This window comes from Notolepis coatsorum (assembly GCF_963971535.1).
Source record: "Notolepis coatsorum genome assembly, chromosome: 19".
Classification (NCBI taxonomy): Eukaryota; Metazoa; Chordata; class Actinopteri; order Aulopiformes; family Paralepididae; genus Notolepis; species Notolepis coatsorum.
The window spans coordinates 73,711,081-73,738,798 of record NC_140183.1 but is presented as its reverse complement, the minus strand read 5'-3'; the positions used below and the strand labels follow the sequence as shown (position 1 = coordinate 73,738,798).

Below are 27,718 nucleotides of genomic sequence, written 5' to 3'. Positions count from 1 at the left end.
CCGATTCCGGTAGCAGCAGTTGTAATAATAACAACGTTAACGCTGTGCAAGAAATACACGTCTTTCTTCATTACGAACACGAAGACATGGGGAAGAAACATAAAAAACACAAAACGGAGTGGCGAACGGTTGATGGTAACGTTAGCGTTGTATACACACGGAAAAGCTCAAGCTTTTTTGTTCTACATTTAGTTAGTTAGCCTTACATTACTATTAGCTAGCTGCAAGGTTTGCTAACGCCTACTAGCACTTAGTGTAAATATACCATCGTTGCATACGTTACCATGGGGATAGTTGTTGTTGAATCAGCTGCAGCCAGTGAAATACTAACCTAATTATCACCAGGGCCAGACTTATCATTAGTGATACCCATTAATGACTGAGTGATTTCTTTATTTTATATAGTTAAATTGCCTCACCATCACCTATGACTTCGTTATTAACTAAAGGCAGCCTAGCCTTACATATATCCTTCGTTTGATGAGGTTAGGTTTGTTATTTTAATGCAAAACAATTGTTTAATAATTTGGTCAAATATTGCTGGCTAGCTAGATGCATGTACTCCATTATATACGTGCACCTCATGGTACCAAAGCACCTCAAAGGCGCTTAAAACAAAATTACAAACATCACAAAACAAACTGGTCAGACTACTACTTGACCTTACCCCCAGAACCCACCTCACCCCTGCCCACTTTGACAACCTAGGATGGCTTAGACAGTAGACGACAGAGTACAGCAACTTGCAATGGGCCTGGTCTACAAGATACACTATACGACTAAGGTACCCATGTACATGTCAAAATACTTCCCAAAGGTCAGTGAATACCACAACCACTACACCAGAGGAAGCTCAACAAATCATGTTAAACCCAGATTCGGCTCAAACAAGGGACTAAACACGCTTCGCAAATCGCAATTATGCCACATCAATGTGGAACGCCCTACCCACAGCTGTAAAGGAATGTGAATCTCTACCCACATTCAAAACCGCTCTTAAAGAGCACCTACGGGAGGCTGCAATTCGCACACTCACCATTCACAAGGAAGGCAACTGTAATTCAGTTCTGATTTCTGTTTCAGGTTATGACGACAAGCCGCTGGAGAAGCCGCTGAAACTCGTGCTGAAGGTCGGTGGAAGCGAGGTGACGGAGCTCTCCGGTTCGGGCCATGACTCCAGTTACTATGACGACAGATCAGACCACGAGCGGGAACGTCACAAAGAGAAGAAGAAGAAGAAGAAGAAGAAGTCTGAAAAGGAGAAAGACAAGCATGTAGATGACGACGAGAGAAGACGACGGAAGGTGATTACATAAAGCATCGTCTTGCACCCAAATACTGTACACCCAAATACTGCACCACAGTCAGGACAGCCGAAACCCTGCCAAATGTTCTGCCGTTGACTAAAAACAACTTCTTCAATCAATATCTGGAAAAGAAAATTACTAACCTTCGTACTGTCTTTTACTATTATGCACTTTACTACTAAGGAATCTACCTTGCCTATATTACTATGCTAATATGTCTATATTACTATTAGGGATGGGTACCGAATTCGGTACTTTTGAGGTACCGAACCGAAACACGTCAGTACTACCGAGTATCGAATCAAGTGAGAAACCGAAACTTTTTTTAACTTTTTTTTTTTTCTTTTCATGTCAACGTTCACACGCACAATATATGCTTACCTAGGATTTGACTTGATTCAACAACAAAGCAGTCGGAGCAATGACAAGCCGAAAACTGTCGAAATTGTAGTTATTTGAAGTTTTGATTTTTTTTTACGACTGAGGTAGGTAAATTAAATTTCTTGAGACTAAAGTACCGAAAAAAAGGTACCGTTGGGTACCGGTATCGATTCACAGGTACCGGTACCGGTATCGGTTCAAATGTGAAAGGTACCCATCCCTAATTACTATGCACTCAAGACTGTAGCACTCAAGTTCAACTCTGTTTGACAATCTTACCTACTCCACGAGTTGTACCCTTCCTGCTGACTTGTTGTAAGTTGCTTTGGATAAAAGCGTCAGCTAAATTACTTAATGTAAATGGACTGTATTGTCCACTCCACCGATGGGTAGAATTGTACTGAACCGCACACTGCATGCGCCTTTCCCTTACAGGAGGAGAAGAGGAAGAAGAGGGAGCGAGAACAGAATGAATCCGAAACAGCTGCAGCCGCTACTTCCACTGCAAGTGGCAGCGGCGTGCCGGTCGAACCTTTCACGCTGCCGAAGAGTATTTGCATCGGAATAGAGGTGAGACAAAACATGAGGAAAAAAAAGATGCCCCGTACGTTCGCGGCAACCGTTTTGATCGTGCCGCTCGCTCCGTGTCTGTATTTTTATTGAAAAGGTTAAGTATATGCTGGACACAATTCTTAGAAAGGCATTTTGAAAGTAAATGGCAGTCTGACGGACTGGATTAAACTAGAGAGAGCTACCAGACAGGGTTGTTGTCTTTCGCCGACGCTCGTCGATGTATTCATCGAACCACTGGCTCAACTAATTAGACAGACCAAAGACATCAAAGGGGTGGAGATAAGGGGAACAGAACATAAATTGGGTAGGGCTCTACCGAATGTCATTTTTTAACATTCGAAGCTTCGATTAAAGTATTCGAACGAAGCTTCGAATGTCTATTAAAAAAAAATTGTTTCGATTTTTAATTTTTTTTATAAACTAAATCCCCAATTTGCATAAAGTGATTAATCTGATTAAATTAGTATTTTTCTTTTATTAAATCAACTTTCTTTAACACTTTGACTGCCGGAAAACGCTTAAAAGCGTCATTCCCGGCCATGCTCAAGTTGCCGGAGGACGCTTTACAGCGTCCTTATATCAATATTTCAAAAATCTGCGATCGGATTCATATTTCCCCTCCGCTGGCCTGAGATCCACCAGGAGGACCCACTGGGCTCTCTGGCGGTTCAGGAGCGCCATCTGGTGGCCGATCGGCGCAATCGCCAAACAGGAAGTGCTATGGAGGTTGTGCTGGTCGGCCGTATTACTTCCGGGCACTCTGTTTGGCTACCGGGACTCGATCTCGACACAATACATAGCGATCGATTGCCAATAACTCGATAAACAACATGATTTGGACATATATACTATTATACAAGCTGGAAATGGACCCGATATTTCTCCATACCATAATAGGTAAATGACTGTTCCACGCTCATCGCCCAACGGCGCGAGGAGGATACGGTAAGATTCAGCGTTATTTTTGATCGTATTCCATATAAACGGTTATGATGAACATATCACCCACACTAGATGAATGATATAACGCTGCCCACGGAATTATAAACGATCCCCCGCCCATCCGGTCATCATCAGATCATACGTAGATCATTCTAGAAGTACGTCCAATTGAAATTTTTTATATCGCCCCGATTGCCATCAAACTGTATTTCATCATCAATATAATGCATTTGGGGCTATATATCACGTTCTGGAGAAAGCTGCAGAAAGAGATGAAAACATACTTATACATTAGACCAGGGGTGGCCAACCCGCGGCTCGCGAGCCGCATGCGGCTCTTTTCCCGTCAATGTGCGGCTCTTCCATCCATAAAAAAAAATGTAAAAATATTTTTTTTTTTTTTTTTTTTATGTCACTCATTCCATAAGGACGTAGAATAAACATTTACAAATTTTTTAAATGGTCCATTTGCATGTTCTTGGTATCTGAATCTAGGGACATATATGGATCAGTGTCAGAAATAGTGTGTCTGTTACTAGGCTTGAGTAAATTGTAATGAACCAAAGGAGAATATCAATTCTATTTAATTTCTTTTTATCTTTGACTGTAAATAACACCATGCTAAAATTGACCAGCCCTGAAAAATCTAAGCAAATGAATAAAGGGAAGATGATTAAACAGAAGGTTTTGTAGATACAGTACTGAATTCTGCCATCTTTTTTATAATGTAAATTTCTCCACCATTTTTCATTGCAACACCGTTTTTTGCAAGACGTTCACAGAAAGGTAGAGAAACTAACTGCATTCTGTTTTATGGCAATAACGTTCAGGTTTGTGGGAGATAATCCCAAAAAATAAGAGAAATTAAAAAGTAAATCCAGAAGTCAGATGATTGACAGGGGCTGGTGTGAGCTGGGTAGGGTAGTTTTTCGAAATTTGAAAGCCCTGAGTCTCTTCCTTCAAAAGACTACACTCACTTTTGGCTGTGCCACTTCCTCCTGTTAATATGCGCCGGTTTCCGACTCAATGCCCTGTGATTTCTATAATCTTATATTTCACTAATAACAGTTAAAATAATTGGTAAACAAACATAATGCTGAAAATATACACTTTTACTGTATATCTCGGGCTTAAGAGGTTAACCCTGTGAGGCCCAAATTAAAAATAAATTAGCAACTTCAGAGGCCAGAGGGTGGGACATATAAACACATTTACTATCAAATAGCATTGTGAGGCTGAACAACAGGACCAATTGACTATGTGCTTAAAGGGGAACTATCTTATAAATGGCTTTTTTCAGTGTTTACCATTGTTTCTTAGCTATGTGGACTTATATTAATAGCATATATGTCTCTAATTCTCATATTGGCGAATTCTTCCAATTCTCCTCTCACAATATTCACCCTCACTGAACTGAGTCATCTGAAAATGTGCATATCTGTGATGTCAGAGATTTCTCAGCTGCATAATAATGTGGCAGTTGATGTGGCAGTTGGCACCAGGCCACACAGTGGTTGGAGCCCAGCCTCAAAACGGCTTAAGATCTTGAGGTAGAAAAATGCGGTTTTTAGTACTTGATTAGAAATACAAAACAATGCATTTTTTTTGAACAAAACCTAGGTGTTCCATAGACTCACAGGAATTGTGTAAAAGTGCCCAAATAGTGAAAGAAATAGTAAAATAGTTCCCCTTTAACATTTTTTAAATAAACATTATTTTTTTAAATGGCTAAAAGTGATTTTGTAATTTTGCAACCGTGGGTCTCACAGGGTACTTTTAACCCTGTGAGGCCCAAATAAAAAAGACATTAGCAACTTCAGAGGCCAGAGGGTGAGACCTATAAACACATGAAGGGTGCCGTGACTGAAAAAAAAGGTTGAGAAACGCTGGTATGTGTGGCTCTTTGTGGTACCACAGTCATTTTTGTGGCTCTTAGTCTCTGACTGGTTGGCCACCCCTGCATTAGACCATACTTTACTATGAATATGTGAATGAAAAAGTTTAACGTTGCTACACAATGAACAATACATATAGGACTTTGAATGGGCCCTAATAATGGCAATGTAGCAATAGAATTTAAAAAGTTATAGCCCTGCAAAGAAGGGGAATTTCTCCATAGACAAATAGCGCTGGCAATCCACAGTCATTTTCCGGATTTCTGGCCGGCACCCATACCATAGTGTTAATGAATATAACTCATCAGTTTCGTCAACATAAATAATCCAATAAGGGCACGGTTGGTATGAAAGTGATGGTGACGTTTTATAGTATAATATTAGTGTAGCCTAATCTTTAACTGCAACTGTGAAGAAAACCCCCATTGGTTAAAACAGATTGAATAGACGCAAAAAAAATGTTTTATTAAAAATTCTAATGTTGATTTAGAATTCGAATGTCAACATTATGATCGAAGCTTTGAAGCATTCGGTACAGCCCTAAAATTGGGACTGTTAGCAGACGACGTGATAGTATATATGAGACAACCAGACACAAGTTTCCCGATACTGATGGATTTACTGACAGAATACGGATATTACTCAGGGTATAGACTTGACACAGACTTTAGCACTGAACTACACTCCAACGATAGAGATCAAAGAAAAAATACAAAATTAAATAGGACATGGACAGGATCAAGTACCTAGGGGTGAACATTACAAGAGGGGTGGAGGGATTATATGATGCAAACTATACACAGACTAATCAGAAAATCAAAAGAGACATAGAAAGATGGACAGTAATGCCCCTAGATTTCAGCTCAAGGATCGAAATCATTAAGATGAACATATTACCAGGGCGGTTAGGTGGCCGAGCGGAGATTGCGTTCGTCACCAACCCCGGAGCTGTGAGCTGGATTCGCCTGTTCGAATCCAGCTCACAGCTCCGGGGTTGTCACCAGCTTGGCTGGCCGTCCACACTAATACAATTGGCTGTATTAGAGGGTGGGAGAAGCTGGCGGGGTGGGTCCGGGTCGTTGTAAACAGCGACTCCTACAGTTCGGTCGGGGCGCCTGCTAAGCGCGGATAGGACTTGAGGGGGATAGTGTGATCCTCCCACACGCTACGCCCTCTCAATGAGAATCCGCGCTGCCAGGTGAAAAGAAGCTGTGATTGGCTGGACGTGTGTCGGAGGAAGCACGTGGTAGCCTCCACTCTCCCAGATGATCTGACTGTGGGGCATAAGTGCGCAGCGACCAGGAAGGGACTGGGAATTGGCATACGACTAACATTGGGATGGGAGAAAATCGGAGGAAAATGGAGGGGGGAAAAGATCCAAAAAAAAAAAAAAAATGAACATATTACCAAGGTTATTATACCTACCGTATTTCAGTCTTTACCTATATTAATACCACAAAAACAATTCAGAGAATGGGACAGACCGATATCAAGATTAATTTGGGGGGGGGGAGGCCAAGGATCAGATATGTGACTACAACTACCAAAGGAGAAAGGAGGAATGGCAGTACCCAGTTTAGAAGACTATTATTATGCAGCACAGCTTAGAACAGTAGCATGCTGGTGCAATGTGAATTATGAAGCCAAATGGAAAGACATAGGGCTAGATCCACAAAGAATGGATTGCACGGAGCAAGTTGCACCCTTACTTACAATTCATTATGAGATTACCGTGCAGATTATATCAGCACTATATCAGGCAATAATGGACAGCAAGGAAATTACAACAATGTATATAAAAGAAAAGTGGGAGAAGGAATTAGAAACAGAGATAACGGAGGAAGAATGGTATAACACATGTAAGATACAACACTCAACCACAGGATCAAGGATATGGAGGGAGTTTGGGTGGAAAAACATAATTCGATTCTTTATAACACCAGAAATACAGGGCAATTACATGCCAACACAGAAACCATGTTGGAGAAAATGTGGGCAAGAAGTAGCGAACCACACACACATATTCTGGGAATGTCAGAAAATAAGAAACTATTGGGAAGAGATAGGATAGATAATAAATGAAATAGTAGGATATGAAATACCCCAGACAGGTCAAGTACTATATCTAGGGAACTTGTCACAGAAATAAATTCAGGGGGAAGACAAATATTTGATTAAGATACTATTAGTAGCAGCCAAGAAAGTATTGACTAAACTGTGGTACAGGGTAGAAGCACAGACGAAGGAACAATGGACAGAGATAATAAAGGGGATACAGGAAATGGAGAGAATCACACATATGCTGAGGCTACAAGAGGAGAAATTTTAGTCAAAATGGGAAAAATTGGAGGAATATAGGAAGAAAAGAAACGACATCACAGAAGAATGAAAAAGAAACTGAAATGTAAATAAACAATGTAAAAATAGAATGGACCGAAGAACCCATGTCACTTTTTTTTCTTTTCTCATTTTTGTCAATCTTTTTATTTTATTTTGTATTATTATCTTTCCCCCCTCCTTTTTTTCCGATTTTTCTCCAATCCCACTGTTAGTAGTTATGCCAATTCCCAACCCCCTTCCTGGTTGTTGCACACTCCCCCCTACTGTTGGTCCGGGAGGCCGGAGACTGTTGCATGCTTTCCTCCGACGCATGTGCAGCCAGCTGGCAGCCAGCCTGGCAGCGCAGATTCTCACCGGGAGAGTGTAACGTGTGGAAGGTCACACTACCTCCCTCCAGATCCTACCCTCGCTGTGCAGGCGCCCCGACCGAACTGTAGGGGTCGCTGTCCACAACGCCCAGGACCCACCCATCAGCTTTCCCACCCCTAACACTGCCAATTGTTTTAGTATGAACGACCAGCCAAGCTGATAGCAACGCCGAGAGCTGGATTCGAACCCAGCGTCTCCAGCGTTGATGGCGAGCGCCTTGCCCACTACACCACCTAGCCGCCCATTTGTTTTTTTGATATTATGTCTTTATAATTTTGTTTGTCGAAATGTACTGTCTATGATGTTTATAAATCAAAAACTGCAAATAAAAATTTGACACTGTCAACCATCAAGTACTTTTGGCAAAGTTGTCTCACAATCTCTCTGCAGATACTATGGTTTAAGTCTTACCTAATAAACAGAAAACGGTGTGTCATGGTTGATGGAGTCAACTCTCCTTATCGTGACAATCCAGTCAGTGTGCCACAGGGATAGATCCTTGGGCCATTACTGTTTCCCCTGTACACCAATGACCTGCCGGACATATGCCCTGACTTCAATGTACAGATGTACGCTGGCGACGCGGTCATTTTTGTACATGGTAAAAAAAAAACTACTTGATCTCATGTAACCTCACAAATGCTTTGAACAAGGTCCAATACTGGTTGCAAAACACGTGCCTACTGCTAAATACAAAGAAAACTGTATGCACTGTCATGTGACCACATGTGATATGTTTCTAGCCTCTAGTAATTTTGTGTATTGCTGCTATGTATTTTCTAGTGTATTGCTGCTACTTATTTGTAAATGTCTACTGTTTTATATATCCTGTCTTTATGTTTGGGGACAACGGATGGAAATTAGCCTCATGCTAAATCTGTAAATTTTTACACTTTTACCATGTTCCAGGTGACTGTATCTTCTCCATGTTTACTGTGTTCATTAATTTTGCATTGTCCCGTCCAAATAAATGAATAAAGTAAAGTAAAAGTAAAGTATCTCATCAGCCAGACGAGAAGAAGAGGAAGAGGGAGAGGTTTGACGTGGAGCCTGAGGCAGAGGAAGGGGACGCGGAGCAGCAGGGAGACAGGCCGGTCCGAGCCTGCAGGACACAGCAAGGTGAGGAGGCCACTCTGGTAGGGCAGGATCTGATTATTGCCCCAAGCCTCACTTGAATTTTTCTTTATTGCCTATATTTATTGTAACGTATAATATAACCGATAGGCCAGACCCTTTTTTTGCAGTTTATTCTTCTTGTATTTTTATGTTCAGAGTTAATTATATTGTTTATTACAGTGTTTATTTCTCCTCATATTCTTATATTCATATACAATTGTATTACCTATATTTAGGTCTTTTTACATTTACATTTAGTCATTTAGCTGACGCTTTTATCCAAAGCGACTTACAAGTTCTGTACGACAAGACAGCAAGAAGGGTACAACTCTATCAGCTGAGTAACAATGTTCATCAAAGTGTTGAGTGCTACAGTGTAGGTTAGTTTATTAGGACAAGTGCATGACAGTAAGGTTAGTTAGGGTTAGATTTTAGTCTTTAGTCGACGGCGAAAGATTGGACGGGATTCGGCTGTCCTAACTGGGATGGGTAGTTCATTCCACCATTGTGGGGCAAGGACTGAGAATAGGCGGCTTCTCTTTGATGACCCTCCGGGAGCTTGGATAGGAGTGGGTCTGAGGCGGCCAGAAGATGCAGAGGTCTTTCTACTATTACCCTGCCCATACCTGTACCTCCCCTCCCCCATGCTGCTATGATGCCCGAATGTCCCTAAGGGGATCAATAAAGGAATATCTTACCTTATCTTAAAATAAAAATGTCTAGATCAACTCTAGCCTGAATGTTTCCACGCTAAATGTGGTTTTCGCGCTTTATACATTTAAAGAATGATAGAGTTGTACTCTCAAGTCTTAGACGTCTAGATTAGAAGACACTTTAATCAACGGATCAGCGGCAGATTTAGTCGGGATTTTAAATGCACTATTTTCTCTTTTCTTCCTAGAGAGCGAGTGCACTCCCCGCCAGCAGCTCCTGGAACACTTCCAGCGCCAGCTTCAGAGGTGAGGCATACTGACGACACTGACCCAGGGTCTGTTTAAAGAGGAGTGGGTCACACTCGCTCAAGACAACGATATATTCAAATCCACGTTTTAATTTCTCCTCATATACCGTAATTCCTCTAATAGTAACCGGTATTCAATTAAAAACCGGGTCTCTATTAATGACCGGGTGCGCTGTTGAGCTAAGCAATTATAAGCCGGCCTCCTAATACAAGCCGGGTTTCATGTATATGCTGGCCTGGCTGTGCAGTAAATACCATATAATGGTATGGTGTTAATGTTTACCAAGAGAGTAAGCCTACCTCAGAATTGTATAAAACGAAGTTATTATTATTATTATACCAGTATTGTGATTGCACTATTTTACTTTATTAAACTTTTTTTGACCACCTGTAATTGCACTGTTTACTACCGTATTTCATACAGTACTTGGTTTCAATAAATGAACCCAGTACATTTTACTGGGTTCAAACTGACACAAAATGTTGATTTATTCATTATGATCTGTTTGAAAATTAGAAATATAGGCCTCTCTCTTATACATGCCTCCTCCTAATACAAGCCTGGTATCAGCTACAGTTGAAACAAATACAAGCCGGGGTTACTATTAGAGGAATTACGGTATGTGTTTTTGGCTCTACAAAATTCATCACAGTGGTCACTGGGACCAAAAAACGTTTTGCCAATGAGAGAAAAAATGCAACTGTTTGTTTAATAATAATAATTCATTACATTTATATAGTGCTTTTCTCAGACTCAAAGCGCTTTACAACGTAGGGTCGAAATTGCCTCCTTCACCACCACTGGTAGCACCCAACCCTGGGCTACGCAGGCTCAATGGCTACCATACACTGGCACCAGGCACACATCACACTACACAATGGCTGAACTGCTCAGGAGACGGGGATTGAGATCAGCCAATTAAGGGGAAGGGATGATTAGGTGGCCTTGATGTCAGAGACCTGATTGGGAATTTGGCCAGGAAACCACGGGGAACCCCCTACTCTTTACGATAGGCCTCCTGGATTCTTTAACGACTAAATTCAGTCAGGACCTCGGTTTAGCGTCTCATCCGAAGGATGGCAGCGTAACAGGGGCATTGTTACTGACAAGTCCAGAGGACAGAGTGCCCCCTGCTGGACAACAACACCACTTTCCTTTTTTAAGCATATTTATTATTATTACATGGCGTTTTCACATTCGCCGAAATGCTTGCTTGTGATTGGTCAATAGCGCGCGTCAGAGGTCAGTTATCAGACAATAATGACCGCTGTGGGACAATAATGACCGCTGTGCGCAGCTGTTCGCAATCAAGCCCACAATAATGACCGCTGTGCGCAGCTGTTCGCAATCAAGCCCACTGACATCAGTGCTGCCGGGGAAGCTGCCGGCGATGACAGGGGGCGGAGCGACGAGCGGAGCCAGAAGCCCAGAACCAGTGTTGCGAGTCGATGTAAAATGAATTAGGTATATTGTTAGTAAGTTAGCCATGTAATAAGCGGGATAATGTATAGCTATACTCGATCATTGTCGCAAAATAATTGACCTTCACTGACGTTTAAAACACCTCGCAGAGGCGGCTCGGTATTTTAAACTCCGTGTCGGTCAATTATTTTGCGACAATGACCTCGTAGCTATACATTATCCCTTACTTATTTTATAAAGACAACATGCTTCTGTGTTGGGTTGCAGTGGTTTCCTATTCATTCATTCAAACCTTTATTTATTCTGAAAAAGGACAATTGGGGTCACCCTCATTTTCAATGTCATCGAGACTAGCAAACATTTCAATACATAATTTTATTTTACAATATAATAATAATAAATAATAATAATAACTATCTATATAGCACCTTTCACACATGGACTGCAGCCCAAAGTGCCACACAGCAAAAAGCATAAAATGAACATAGGCATAAAATGCGTATACAACAGAATAAAAACAATGCAAAAAGTGCAGACATAAGAAAAGGTATAAAAGACTATTAAAGTAGTGCAATGTAGAACGTGCATACATAAGCATAGGCATACAATAAGTACAGTGTTGCTTGAAGGCATGTGAACTCCCCCGGAACAACCAGTCCCCCAAACAACTCACACATCAATCCCCACCACATCCCCATCCAAGACCCCTCCCCCCCCCGATAAAGCATGTCATGATCGAAGGAAAACACAAACAGCCCGCATGCCACTCACTCCGCCATGCACGCAGACGGGAATGCCACCCCCGTGCGCCGCCCCATCTCCCCCGGTCCCGGCGACCTCGCCACCACGAGGAAACCAGCGAACCCCACGCCCCCCCCCCCCCAAACTCCTCGGAGGAATGACGGGTCACTCTGGAAATACTGAGTGAGTTAGGCAAGAAGCATATCTATCTATGATGCTGGGCGTCGGGGTCATAAACGTCCAGACACCTTGAGGATGACACCCAGACACCTTGAGGATGACACCCAGACACCTTGAGGATGACATCCAGACACCTTGAGGATGACACCCAGACACCTTGATGATGACACCCAGACACCTTGAGGATGACACCCAGACACCTTGAGGATGACACCCAGACACCTTGAGGATGACACCCAGACACCTTGAGGATGACACCCAGACACCTTGAGGATGACACCCAGACACCTTGAGGATGACACCCAGACACCTTGAGGATGACACCCAGACACCTTGAGGATGACACCCAGACACCTTGAAGATGACATCCAGACGCCTTGAGGATGACACCCAGACACCTTGAGGATGACACCCAGACACCTTGAGGATGACACCCAGACACCTTGAGGATGACAAAGACTTGCTACACTGAAGCTCATTCTTATGTGCATCACTTGTTCACAGGAAAGACGCCCATGGGTTCTTCGCCTTTCCAGTGACAGACGCCATTGCTCCGGGCTACTCCATGATCATCAAACACCCCATGGACTTCAGCACCATGAAGGACAAGATTGCAACCAACGACTACAAAACAATTACAGAATTCAAGGTGAGGCTATGACGGGAGAATCGCTATTTTTCCACAATTATAATTGACCTGTCTCAAACCCTGCCCCTTTTCTTGATCCTCCAATCACAACTGTCGCTTACCTCGGACAAACTTGGTTTGTCCGAGGTAAGCGACAGTTGTGATTGGAGGATCAAGAAAAGAGGGCAGGGTTTGAGACAGGTCTATTATAATTGGTTTCACATTTATTGTCATTATACAGCACAGCGTAAGTACAACGGAAATAAGTTTGGCATCCAACCAGAGTGCAAATGTAACAGTAAAGTGCAACAGTGATATACAATGTACAGGTGATTTAAACTGGGTATCAAATATATAAATGAGTACTACTGAGTATAGTACTAATCTGATTTATGTACAGAGTTGTAGTATTAATATGTACAGTGATACAGGTATAAAGACAGTATGGTAGTAAGTCATACTGGCCAGCCGCATAACTAGTAGGTAAAGAGTAGGTAAGGGATATGTATAGATGTATAGATATAGTATCTACAGATATGTAAAAATTATGATATGCAGATATGTACAGACAGATGTGTATATATATATATATATATATATACACGGTATATACAGCATTATTGTACATTTCTGTATGTAACAAATCATACAGAGTTATATGGGTTATATGCATGTGTATAAGTAGGTATATAAGGATTATATGCAGGTATATTCAGACGGATATATTCTAGTAAATATATAAATGTATATTTACAGCACTCTTTTTACATGCTATCATACAGAGTTATATGGTTGGCTATGATTACAGTGTAGGGCAGTTGTAGACCGGCCCAATATACATTATTAGGACCATGATAATGTATTTGAACGTATCAAATTAAGCATTTCTTTCCCCTCCTCAAGGCCGACTTCAAACTGATGTGTGACAACGCCATGGTGTACAACCGTCCGGAGACCGTCTACTACAAGGCTGCCAAGAAGCTGCTCCACACTGGCTTCAAGATGATGAGCAAAGTAATGTGGTCGTAATGGAAGGAATTAACCCATTTCAGATCTCATGACGTGACGCCGTGTCTCATCTCCTTTCACCCGTTTGACAAGGATATTTGCTGGGGGGTCTGCTGTCTTTTCTCCTGGTTAGCCTTCATCGGCAGAGGTGGCCCTTGGTAGTTTTCTACTAAAGCCCAAGGGGATTTTAAAGCACAAGGGCATAAGTTTGGTTTAAACATGGGAGGGGGGACACTTTAAGAGGGGCGTCTGGTGGTGGTCCTCCCCCAGGAAATTTTGAGCATCAAACACATCATTTCCTGCATTCCGGTGTACCTTTTATGCTCCAATTTGTGCCTTTTCTGCTTCAATTTATTGTGGTAATGTCTTTATGTAAAGGAAAAGACAACATCCAGGTACATAATGTACAACAAATCTTGACAGTCAAAACACCTTTAAAGATTATGCTACTCTTACAGGTCTCATATTGTGCACGACAGTTACCGGTAGTTATTGTTTACCTCTTTTGTGGAGGGGGTTGTCTTTCATATTAGCTATATTTTTTAAAGGGACACATTTACCTCTTCTCAATATTAAGAGGGACATGGCCCCTGCAACCCCCCCCCCCCCCCCCCCCCTAAATCTACGCCTATGGTAAAGTATATCGGACATTGACAGAGTATATCGAGGCATGTTCGAGGTGTTTGTTAATCCTTTTCGGTTTATAGCACCATCACCACCATCGCCATCGACTCCACCAGTCCTTCCCTTCCACTGGCCATCATATCACTCTTGACGCCAGTTATGCAGATGACGTTCAGCCCTGTGGCTCTTATCTCTGCTCTGTTCGCAGGAGCGGCTGTTAGATCTGAAGCGCAGCATGTCTTTCATGCAGGACATGGATTTCTCTCAGCAGGGCGTAATTTTGGGCGACGAGGACATCCCTGTTGAAATACCGCCACCGGAGATCATCCCCATCCCGGTGGAGTCGGCCAAGAAGTCCAAAAAACAGCCGGTCAAAGACCTGAAAGAAGTCATCAGGTATGACCGAGCATCCCTGGTGTCTGCTGCTTCCCGGCTGTATATGCGCTTTGCTCGCTTCATATCACAGCCGGGCAAATGAACATAGACTGAAATTTACTTTATAATCTCTCGGGTCGACGGTACGTCATGTCATTTTATTTAACTTACTCTGAAGCATTTTATATCACCTAAACATAAAATCTGAGCCTCTTATTTGTCAAACGCTTGATCCTGAAGTTCTTGAAACAGTCCAACTTCTCCAACTTTCAATGGAGAGTGTGTTTACTAGGTGCTGCCATGATCAGTCGAATGTGAGTGAAAATAACAAATGGTAAAATGGACTGCATTTATATAGCACTTTTATCCAAAGCGCTTTACATCATATGCCTCACATTCACCCATTCACTCACACACCGACGGCAGAGGTAACCATGCAAGGCGCCAACCTGCTCATCAGGAGTAGTTGGGGGTTAAGTGTCACTTTGACACACTGCCGGAATCTAACCGGGAACCTACCGATTACCAGACAACCGCTTTACCTCCTGAGTCACTGTCGCCCCAACAATTTTACAATCAAGGTGTAGCGTGTCAGCCCCCAGAAATCCTGAGAAGTTGGACCATTTCAACAACTTCGGTGTCTGTGTAATAAGTGGCCCGGAGTTTATGTTTAGTTAATATAGAATGCTTCAGAGTACGTCAAATAAAACTACATCACATACTGTCGCCCGGGAGATCTAGAGTTAAGTGTTTGTGACTAGAGTAACAGATGTGGTGAGAGGCCTGTAGGAAGTTATGACCACTGTACTCTTGACATTTCAAGAAGAAAGAATCAAGAGGTTTATTTGTCACATACATACCAGGGCATACAGTGAAATGCGGGTGGTCATGCACGCATTGAGTGTGCAAAATACAATAATAAAATAGGCATAGAAAAAAATAAACATAGAAGAAATTAAATGGGTAAGACACAAGATTTCCAGTGTGACGTTTCATTGAAATCTCTGCTGTAACGTCATTGTGCTTCTCTGGGTCTCAGCTACCTGTATGAACCGGAGGGGAATGCGTGCAGTTTGACGGACAGCACAGCGGAGGAACACGTCCTGGCCCTGGTAGAACACGCTGCAGATGAAGCCCGGGACCGCATCAACCGATACATGCCCAACTCCAAGGTTTTCGACCTAAGTTGATAGTAGTATACATTTAAAGGGTTATGTTTCACCTCACAGCAGACCTGTCGACGGACACTGAAAAGGGGGGGGGGGGTTGGGAAATCTCACGATTCATTTAAATTAGTTTCAATCCTTGGGCTCACAATTCCATTCAAAATCGATTCTCGATTCAATACATGCATAGATTTGATTCTAGATTGCTGTTTTGAGTTAGAATCAGAATCAGCTTTATTGTCACATTCCCTATTCTGTTACAGCATAGAGGAGTGGAATCCTTTGCTCTTGGCTCCTCTGCCTAGCATCAGCATCAGCAAAAAATAGCAATTTACAATACAAGTGCAATGTGTGCAAATCAGTAGTTACTTTTCCCATTTGTCTGCACTGCAGTAGACACTTTTAATAGGCCTCAAAGAAAGAAATCACATCAAAGAAAGTGTGAAACATAAATGCAATCATTTGAACAGAAACAAAGCAAGGCAAAAAAAAACTTTATTTTGGGAATTTGTGAAACGGTGTACGAGATAGGTGGGGCAGCAAACCTACTTTTTAATATTACGGTATTAAATTTTTTTTTAAAGAAAAGAGTGGTTGTTTGCCTGTCAGTGTCATGTAGAGTAGACCAGTTTTACCAGCCACAGACAAAATTCACAAGCATGTGTTAATTTACCATCCGTACTCCCAAACCTGCTAATATTGCTATATAACAGGTGCATGGCCTCAAATGGACGTTGAGTAGAAGTACAGGCCATACATTCAATCTCTCCAAGACAGAGTTCAACTTTTTACCTGGAGAGACTTACCTTTTCGCTTGAATTGTTACAGGTGCTGTAATTGGTATTTTTGTGTTAAAATAAGTCTTAAATAGCTCTACATTCAGGGGCGACTGGGTGGCGCAGCAGTCCAAGCGCTCGTCACCAACGCGTGAGACACCGGTATCGAATCCGGCTGTCAGCGTTGCCTCCGGCTTGGGCTGGCCGTCATACTGACTCAATTGGCAGAGTCAGCGGGAGGGGAGTCGATGGGTGGTAATCTGGTCGTTGTAAACAGCGACTCCTACAGGTCGGTTAGGGCGCCTGCACAGCAAGGACAGGAGATGTCGAGGGTAGTGTGAGCCTCCCACACGTTACACCTCGCCAATGAGAGTCCGCGCTGGCAGGTGAAAAGAAGTGGCTGGCTGACTCCGCATGTATCGGAGGGGACATGCGATAGATTCTTCAACCCTCCCTACGACCGACCAGTGGGGGGGGTACATGCGAGCAACGATCAAGACAGGGGAGGGGGGAATTGGCACGACTAAATTGGGATGGGAGAAAAACAGAAAAAGTGGATAAAAAAAAAATAGCTCTACATTCTGACAGCCATCACTGATATAGAGTGTTTGGTCAGTAACATGGGTCTCCCAGTCCCTCAACACTGCACTAAACAGACTTTTTCTTTTTCTGGTTTCCCGTTCCCAAACCTAGATATTTTCACTTATTTCAAGAAATCTTGCCAAACCAAATTAGCTTACGGCACTGGATTATTTTACCTGCACATATTTGCTTTAAACTATTTTTATTGCAGAGCTTACATCACCTTTTAAGGCATGTTTGAGCGGTTGAGTGTGCAGGTCGGGTGCTGCTACTATAGAATATATATCGCGTGAGTTCATGCCTTCTCTGTTCTCTATGTTTTCAGATGGGTCACCTGCGTAAAGAGACTGACGGTTCTCTACGCTATACTGTTGTAAATCAGCTTGACCCTGAGGCAGAAGGTATGGTTGTAATTTTTATCACAAAATTGACGCAGCGCATACTTTTAGGAACTCTGCAAAGTTATGTCTATAATCTACAGTTAATTTTTTTCTGATCTCATGCTTTGTAGAGGAGGAGACCCACACCGTTGACCTGAGCTCCTTGTCTAACAAGCTACTGCCTGGATTAACAACCTTGGGTTTCAAAGATGACCGGAGACACAAAGGTATGTTCAGGCGTTCAGTAAACACTCAGATGTAACACAACATTTGATTTAGAGGCGGCGCACGTGCAGACAGAGTCAGTCACTGTAACTTTAGTGATATTAGATCACGTGCAGACAGAGTCAGTCACTGTAACTTTAGTGATATTAGATCACGTGCAGACAGAGTCAGTCACTGTAACTTTAGTGATATTAGATCACGTGCAGACAGAGTCAGTCACTGTAACTTTAGTGATATTAGATCACGTGCAGACAGAGTCAGTCACTGTAACTTTAGTGATATTAGATCACGTGCAGACAGAGTCAGTCACTGTAACTTTAGTGATATTAGATCACGTGCAGACAGAGTCAGTCACTGTAACTTTAGTGATATTAGATCACGTGCAGACAGAGTCAGTCACTGTAACTTTAGTGATATTAGATCACGTGCAGACAGAGTCAGTCACTGTAACTTTAGTGATATTAGATCACGTGCAGACAGAGTCAGTCACTGTAACTTTAGTGATATTAGATCACGTGCAGACAGAGTCAGTCACTGTAACTTTAGTGATATTAGATCACGTGCAGACAGAGTCAGTCACTGTAACTTTAGTGATATTAGATCACGTGCAGACAGAGTCAGTCACTGTAACTTTAGTGATATTAGATCACGTGCAGACAGAGTCAGTCACTGTAACTTTAGTGATATTAGATCACGTGCAGACAGAGTCAGCGGCAAGACGAGAAGGAAGGTCAGCGGACGCAGCTTCACTCTAGACGGCGTTCGCTTGAGTTGAACATGTTTCAACTTGAGCGTGATGGAGCAAGTATAGGTCTATTTTTAACAATGAATATGGAAATAGACTGCTATGAATGTGCTCTGTAGCGTATAGATACTGAATAGGTTACATTTAGAAACGGTCTCAAATGTGTACAGTCAACAATGTGACGGTTGAAACCAACGGCACTAGCACGTCTCCATGCCAGTTTGGCTGGTTAACCGTCAAACCGACGAGAGTAAAGCGAGATCATATCGCTCTTCAACGTTCTGTTACCCAGAGTGACTCGCAACAAGTCGGATGACAAGTGCTCACTAGAGCACACATTTGCTAACTTTTGTCAAATCTTAAATCGTGTCAAAATCACAAGTCTTAATTATCAATAACTGGAGAGGAAGCCGAGCATCCTTCTTGTTAACGGACGAAGCTCTATTCTCCCTGCGTGTAGTAACCTTCCTGAACAGCGCCTACAACACCCAGAGCCTCCAGAAGAACTCTGTCTTCCCAGACCTGATGCCCGACGAGATGGAGATGTTATATTCGTCCTACGGAGACGACACTGGGGTTCAGTGTGCTCTCAGGTAAGAGCGTTTGTGATGATGAAAATGAATTAACATGGCGTATCGCAGAGACTCTGGGTTCGAATCCAGCTGTCAGCGGTACCTCCGGCATGGTTAGTTGTCCCCACAAACACAATCGGCAGTGTTCACGGGTGGCAAGCCGGTGGGGTACTGGTATATGAGTCCTGGTTGTTGCAATAGCGTCTCCTACTGGGCGCCTGTTCAGCAGGGAGGGGATCTGGGGGGTGATAGCGTGAACCTCTGCATGCGTTACGCTCTCCCATTGAAACTCCTCGCTGTCAGGTGAAAAGAAGCGGCTGGCGACTCCACGTGTATCGGAGGAGGCATGTGATAGTCTACACCCTCCCCAGACCGTCAGTAGGGCAGCATGTGGTAGTCTACACCCTCCCCAGACCGTCAGTAGGGCAGCATATGGTAGTCTACACCCTCTCCAGACCGTCAGTAGGGCAGCATGTGGTAGTCTACACCCTCCCCAGACCGTCAGTAGGGCAGCATGTGGTAGTCTACACCCTCCCCAGACCCACAGTAGGGCAGCATGTGGTAGTCTACACCCTCCCCAGACCCACAGTAGGGCAGCATGTGGTAGTCTACACCCTCCCCAGACCCACAGTAGGGCAGCATGTGGTAGTCTACACCCTCCCCAGACCCACAGTAGGGCAGCATGTGGTAGTCTACACCCTCCCCAGACCGTCAGTAGGGCAGCATGTGGTAGTCTACACCCTCCCCAGACCGTCAGTAGGGCAGCATGTGGTAGTCTACACCCTCCCCAGACCGTCAGTAGGGCAGCATGTGGTAGTCTACACCCTCCCCAGACCGTCAGTAGGGCAGCATGTGGTAGTCTACACCCTCCCCAGACCGTCAGTAGGGCAGCATGTGGTAGTCTACACCCTCCCCAGACCCACAGTAGGGCAGCATGTGGTAGTCTACACCCTCCCCAGACCCACAGTAGGGCAGCATGTGGTAGTCTACACCCTCCCCAGACCCACAGTAGGGCAGCGCAATGACCAGGAAAGGAATTGGCAGAACAACTAAATTGGGGGATGGGATGAAAGATAGAAAGGCAAAAAAACATGGCATATCTGGCTCCCGCATGTTTTTTGTCCCCATCCTTCTCTTGTGTATGTGTGTATTGTTATTGTATGTGTGATTTTAGTTTGTCTTGGATATTTCTTGTGATTCTTTGCTTTGTTTGTAGGTAATAAACTGAAAATCTGTCATCTGTCTTCCCTAATGAATTAAAAGTAATGTGGAAAGGACAAGTTTCTTATTGCAGTCGCTCGCTTGTAATTAAGTCAACCGGTTTTCAGTATACAGGAGTTTGTCAAGGGCTGTGGAAACGTCACCAAGCAGCTGGTGGATCAGCTACTGGATAAGATGACTGCAGGAGATCACACCAAAGCCGTCGGTCAGATGCGACAGGTACCCCACTAGCAACTCCCGATAACTACATTATTATACATATTACATCTTATTACATTATTATCACATCTCAGCCTGCGGTGGGATATTCTGGATATTTTATAATTCCATTTTATCTTGTGTTGTCTCTACATGTTTAGTAGAGAATGGCAAAAACAAGGGGAAATATATTTTTTGAGACAAAACGATATTCACATAAAATATTTGATTTCTTTTACAATTTAGCGAATATTCGAAAATCGATGCACATCTAATGTTTAGTATAAAGAAGATTCTTTCATTTATATTTCAGAAAAGAAACATGGCGCTGAAACCTGATGAAAGCAAGACCAACATTTGTGACATGCAGGTACCGTACGCTGTAGCTCCTGGACAGAGTGTTACTACTCTCGTGTTTATGACGAGATATGTTTGTGTGTGTGCATGAATGAAAGACCGTTTGTGTGTCAATGTGAACGATGGCAGCGAGGTGGGGATTTGGTGCGGAGGGCCAGGGCGTAGGAAGAGGGACAAGGCTTTTCAAGAACTGTAAAAGTCCTTCTCTTTTTCCTTGTTATTTTGATGCATCGTTTGATTGTCTTTTCTTTTATATATTGAAGTGAATTGGGGAAATGTAACTACTACTTTTGTACTACTGAATACATCAACTATACCCATGTCACTGAAATAAAAATGGAATGTACAAGAAAATTATTCTAATTAGATTAGATTCAAAAGTATTGTCATTAATTATACAGCACAAAGTGCAAATGTAACAGTAAAGTGCAATAGTATAAAATGGGTATAAAATATATAAATTAGTACTACATAATAGTACTATCAGATGCATGTATAGAGTTGTAGTATTAATATGTACAGTGATACAGATATAAAGACACTATGGTAGTATACTGGCCAGCATTGTAACTAGTAAGAGTAGGTAAGGGATATGTACAGATATAGTATCTACAGATATATAAAAAGGATTATATGCAGGTATGTACAGACAGATGTGGATTGATATATATATATATATTATACGGTAAGAGCATACACAGTTGATAATGTTACACTTGAATGGTAGTTTGAATACTGCTCTGCTTGACTCATGGTGTGTACTGTGTGTTCAGTACGCAGATGCGACCGGTCTGGGAGAGGGCGGTTCAGTGCTGGACTTCATGTCAATGAAGAACTACCCTGACATGTCCATGGATATGTCCATGCTCAACTCATTAGGTGATGATCTCAACCAGAATCCTTATTCTTTTTTACTTAAAGGAACATTCCCAACATTTTTGGGGGAATACACTTATTTGCCGTCTTCCCCAGAGTCAAACGAGAAGATCGATATAAATGTCCTTCTTTATTTTGACGGAGCTAGGCTAGCTGCTCCCTACTGCTTCCAGTATTTGTGCTAAGCTAGGCTAGCATGCACCTGGACACTTCTCCAGGGCTACTGGCCACACAGAGAAGAAACAAATGTACATTTTATTTTCTAACTCTGGGGAAGATTGCAAATAAAATGAAAAGTGTATTCCCCAAAATGTTGGGAGTGTTCCTTTTTAAAGAAACAAATCCACTCTTGAGATGAGATACTCTTATGCTGGTAGAAATCGTCAGGGAATTATTTCCTGATTAAACGTTGTGATGTGACATTTTTGGTGTAATGTGATGTACTTTCTCTGATCCTGCGGAGAAAGAAGCCGGTCTAGAAAGGAGCCCCTCCCTTTTTATTAAGTTAGTCTGAGACCAAAGCCTGTTATAAACGGCTGAAGAATGTTCTGTTAAACTCCTCTGTGACCGCAATGGCAATATTTCGACGTGACGTCAGGATGTGGATTTCCAGTCAAATACAAGGCCGAGCTACTAAATAATGTTAAGTATGTCGCCAGTTGCTTTTTCTGTACAGCTTAGACGTGTTTAAGGGTGGACTTTTCTTTTAAAGATGCACTATTCTTACTGTAACTCAAAATATTTGTTTCTCATTTGAAATCAGGACCATGCAGATTCAACCATGTACGTTTATCTGGAATAAGCATGTAATCTAGTGTGCTCAGTCTACACAGTCCTTATTACCAGCCCCGAGCAGAGTGAAGACCATGTAGATTCAAACACATTTATATTTACATTTAGTCATTTAGCTTTTATCCAAAGCGACTTACAAGTTCTGTACAACAAGTCGGCAGGAAGGGTACAACTCTGGTAAGGTCAGTAAGATAGTTCATCGAACGGTGTGGAACTTGAGTGCAACAGTCTTGAGTGCATAGTAGTAGAGACATACTAGCATAGTAGGTAGTAATATAGGCAAGGTAGATTACTTGGTAGCAATCTACCTGATCTGCACTGCACACTTTTTAGAACCGTTTTAGTCATCTTATTTTATTCTATGCTAAATGTATTGTATTTTTATTATTGGAAGCTGCTATGGTCGAGGGACAACAATAAATAGAATTTCACTCTTCTTGCTGTAAAGTACTGAAATAAGTGACAATAAAGGAATCTGAATCTGAAGTGCATACTAGTAAAAGACAGTAAGGTTAGTCGTTACCCCCCCCCCCCCCCCAACACTAAATCACTTGCTTGGTATAATTGCACAGGGTTGAATCGACACTGTCCTCTTAATCTTAGATGGCGCACCGTGCAGCTTTTCATGACCATCGTTCTCATCTCTAGACCTTCGTTACATTTTCCAAAACCCAATCTTAACCATTTCTCGTCCCTTCGCCAGGCAAAGTGGTGAAGAAGGAGCCCGGACACGAGGAGAGCCAGCAGCACTTTGAAGAGGCAGACAAGCTGCTGCAGGAGTTCCAGGAGACTCAGGTGGACCGGGTCGGCTCCAGGCCCTCCTCCATCCTGTCCTCCCTCTCCAACGCCTCGGAGAGAGACCAGCACCATCTGGGTAACGCTTTGTTTGGTTGAATCCTTTTAAGGACGGCACACGTTTCTTTTTAACGGGGGCGACAGTGGCTCAGGAGGTAGAGTGCTCGTCTGGTAGTTGGAAGTTTCCCGGTTCGATTCCCGCTCCTCCCGGGCAGCGTGTCGATGTGTCCTTGAGCAAGGAACCAAATTGTAAAGCGCTTTGGATAAAAGCGCTATATTTAAATGCACCATTTACTTCTTCCCTGCGGTTAAAACGATTTGATGGGACTATGTTAACGCCAAGATGTTTTCGGGGCTGTTTCCTTCATCGCACTGTTTAATCCTTTTAGTCACATTTTATTGTGCGTCTTCTCTTTATACCTGTATTGTTGTTACCAGGTTATGAGGTATTCTGTTGATTTAAGGCCCGATTCCGACTTACCCCTGTCAATGAAGAAACCCACTCCCATTGTCAAAAGAAAGTCTAATATGCCTATAAATACTTATGTTAGGAATTAAGTATTAAGTATTATGTGGCCCAAAATGGCCCCCAAACAGGATCGCCAAACTTCAACAGACCCCTTTGACGTGAACTCCATGCCGATGCTACATACCCCACCACATGGCCCCTAATGACTCGGAATAAGATCCTTATCGGACATTTGCCTCGAGGAAATCACAGTGGCTTCGCTTAGAGGACTTTCGTTAGACCTGTGTTTTATTTCTTTATTCGTTGTTTGTTTTTTAACAGAACAATACTAGCAAACTTGCCGCCATTGGTCATCAAATCTTAACAGCCTCTAACCCCCCCCCCCCGGAGCACTGGAAGCATTGTTTTACCTACATGTTTTTGTTTTATTGTGTTTTTTTATATTAAGCTGTAGTGTAAAGCACCCTGTGCATTCGTGCTGTGAAGGGTGCTGTATAAATAAAGGTCATTCATTCATTCATTCATCCATTCATTCATCCATTCATTCATTCATTCATTCATTCATTCGTTCATTCGTGTCCTCTGTTTGCACCGTCTGCAGGGAGCCCATCGCACCTTGGTGTCGGCGACCAGTCAGAGCTGGTTCATGACCCCTACGAGTTCCTCCAGTCGCCAGAGCCGGGCTCCACGGCCAACAGCTGATCTCACACACACTGACATTGTGGACTCATGGTGTTAACAGCACTTGAATCATGGTGTTAACAGCACTTGAATCATGGTGTTAACAGCACTTGAATCATGGTGTTAACAGCACTTGAATCATGGTGTTAACAGCACTTGAATCATGGTGTTAACAGCACTTGAATCATGGTGTTAACAGCACTTGAATCATGGTGTTAACAGCACTTGAATCATGGTGTTAACAGCACTTGAATCATGGTGTTAACAGCACTTGAATCATGGTGTTAACAGCACTTGAATCATGGTGTTAACAGCACTTGAATCATGGTGTTAACAGCACTTGAATCATGGTGTTAACAGCACTTGAATCATGGTGTTAACAGCACTTGAATCATGGTGTTAACAGCACTTGCTGTTTGGTGTCGGACTTCTGCTTAAAGATCTGCGGAAGAAGAGACGCAGAACCTCCGCCCTTTTTTTTCTTCGTTTTTTTTTTTTTTTTTTAAGCTGATCATGATTGTTGTACAGACTGTATTTTAAAGTCCATGGTTTTATATGAGCGTATCACTGTAGAAAAATAAATTCTGAACACATGTGTTTATGTATATATAACTAACCGTGTTCCCTTTTCTACTTTATTTGTGGCTCAATAAGTAGCATTAACGTCAGCTATAGTACGTCAGATACAGTATATATAGGAACGTTTCACCATAACTCTACCATCAAATTGTTTAAAGTGTCAGACTTTTTCAAATGTTTTCATGTCAAGGATAAGATAAGATATTCCTTTATTGATCCCCTTGGAGGGGATCCCCATTTTGTCCCCCATCTGTGAGGATATTTGTTGTTACATATGATTTCATCCAGAATTCTATAATGAGGAGAGAGACGATTTAGTCATTTTCATACAGGCTCTCACTGTACTAACTTATAGTGAGGAAAATATTAGTGAAATTAAACTATTACTATTTTAGCTGGGGACCCCTGGGTGTCCACTGACCCCACTTTGAGAACCAGTGCTTTAGAAGACACAGATCATTATTAAATACCTAGGAACGATATGTTGGCAAAGACTAGAGCAGGGGTCGGGAACCTATGGCTCGCGAGCCATATATGGCTCTTCTGGTGACAGCATATGGCTCCCAGAAATTTTTGAGTAAAAAGAATTTTTTTTTTTTTTTTTTTTTTTTTTAATACTTGTGATATTTCTTAATAATACTGTGTCATTTTAAAGTAAACAGAAATTAGTTTTGAAGATACAGCTAATAGTATCTGTAGCTGAAGATATAGCGAGCAGAGCTGGCGAGGGAACACAAGTGGACAGAAATTAAAAATCTTCAACCTGAAGACCAGCTGATTCTTAAAACTTGGAACGAGCTTCCTGTGACATACCACACAATGCAGCGTGAGTATTGCCGTATTGACCATGTTTGGCTCTACATATGCATATGGGCAGTCATTCTCGCATATGAGGAACATTAAGACCAACCTACGCTCACGTTTAACTGATGGAAGCCTCAACGCCTGCATGAAGCTCAACCTCACCACGTATGAACCAGATTACAAGGCCATCAGCAAAACCATGCAGCACCAGAAGTCGCATTAAAAGTAAGACATATTTAATTTATTATACGTTAAAAATACTATATGGCTCTCAATGAAATATATTTAGAAATATTTGGCTTTTATGGCTCTCCCAGTCAAAAAGGTTCCTGACCCCTGGACTAGAGGAACTAAATGTTTTAGCAAATGGAACACATCATTGGAGGTGAAGCAGAAACATCTCTGGAGGAATGTCCCTGCACTGAGACATTTGACACTTGATGGTCTGTTAACAATAGTTCCTCATCTGTTCCTAGGTACACAACAACAACAACAAACTAAATAGTTTTGCCCCCTAAAGTGTTGCCAGTACGTCGGATTATGCAAATTGACATGATTTGTGCCATGTTTCCTGTTTCTGTTGTTAAGTAGAATCCCCCTCATGTCCGAAATGTCTGGTCATATGTTTTAGTATTTTGTAGCCAGGTCATCTTTCAGTTTGTGGACCTCGCGTTTGGTTAGTTAAATGAATGGTACTACTTAGGCCGGCTGCAGCAGCATACCAAATAACATCTGGCTCATCATGTGAGTGACATGACACTCGAGCTGAAAGTAAAAAGAGAGCTCAACAATGAAAGCAGAAGTTTCATGACCATTTCCCCTGTTTGTAGTTCCGCCTTATCTCCGGGGGCGCAGTGAATGAAGTTGTACAGTAAATGACCAAGTAAGGCTTTGTCAGTATTCCAATGTACAGTGTAAAATGTGTGTGTGTCCCCTACTCAACCCCCCCCCCCACCTCCAATGTACAGCCCTCACCCAACCCATCCAACCTCCTCCAATGTACAGTTTCTACGCCAAATGTATATACACTCCTTTTCTGGACACTTTTGTATCACAAACAGTACTGTATTTGCAAATCTGATATGTCATAAATGAATAGATGTAGCAGTACTGTCTATCTGTATGTCATGTATGTCATATATGTTATGATGAATTGAAAATGGGGGACCCTGATGTAAACAAGACGAAAGTCTTTCTCTGGTCTGCATCCCCTTAACAATTGTGTGTATTGAGCTGTACTGTACTGTACCCATTCTGCAATCTGTTAATAAACTTTTCAATCAATCAATCAATGAATGAATGAAAACTTTATTTAACAGATTGCAGAATGGGTACACTACAGTACGGCTCAATACATACAATTGTTAAGGGCGACTATATTGATCAGGCTTATTTATTGCGACTTTTAAAAAGATGTAGGGAAGTGATCATATCTACGGGTCTATTTATGCGGGCAGGACATGTGTACATAGCGAAACGCTGGGGGACGATGAGCATCCAGTCCAGTCCAGTGATCGTGCTTGAATACAGGCGCGCCGCGCACAGCGCGTCTCTGTAGGAGGACAGTTTCCATGGCGCGGTCTGCTGCGACTGCAACAGTTGATCTTTCAACTTCTCATTCCCGTTCCGATTGCTTT

The 27,718-nt window shown here is 42.5% G+C and overlaps 1 protein-coding gene across 2 annotated transcripts; it reads left to right on the top strand.

Moving 5' to 3' along the window:
• The first annotated feature begins 3 nt into the window (after positions 1–3).
• Positions 4–25,261, top strand: brd9 (bromodomain containing 9). Of its 2 annotated transcripts, none has more exons than XM_084336365.1 (17): positions 4–135; positions 1,084–1,304; positions 2,124–2,258; positions 8,815–8,926; positions 9,825–9,882; positions 12,733–12,877; positions 13,760–13,870; positions 14,757–14,884; positions 15,903–16,035; positions 17,713–17,788; positions 17,899–17,994; positions 19,198–19,330; positions 20,638–20,749; positions 21,042–21,098; positions 21,859–21,964; positions 23,457–23,627; positions 24,619–25,261. In XM_084336365.1, exons 1-17 carry the CDS (start codon positions 87–89, stop codon positions 24,717–24,719), a joined length of 1,944 nt encoding a protein of 647 aa, XP_084192491.1. In that variant the 5' UTR covers positions 4–86; the 3' UTR covers positions 24,720–25,261. The 2 variants fall into 2 exon arrangements, with proteins under 2 accessions (XP_084192491.1, XP_084192492.1); XM_084336366.1 differs by having other exon boundaries at positions 14,760–14,884; positions 24,619–25,260.
• The last annotated feature ends 2,457 nt before the right edge of the window (positions 25,262–27,718 follow it).

Excerpts from the sequence above, each read along its gene's own strand:
- brd9 (XM_084336365.1), top strand. The coding sequence starts at position 87 with ATGGGGAAGAAACATAAAAAACACAAAACGGAGTGGCGAACGGTTGAT. Across the intron at positions 14,885-15,902 it reads GACCTGAAAGAAGTCATCAG|CTACCTGTATGAACCGGAGG; the intron begins GTATGACCGAGC and ends TCTGGGTCTCAG. Across the intron at positions 23,628-24,618 it reads GAGAGACCAGCACCATCTGG|GGAGCCCATCGCACCTTGGT; the intron begins GTAACGCTTTGT and ends CACCGTCTGCAG.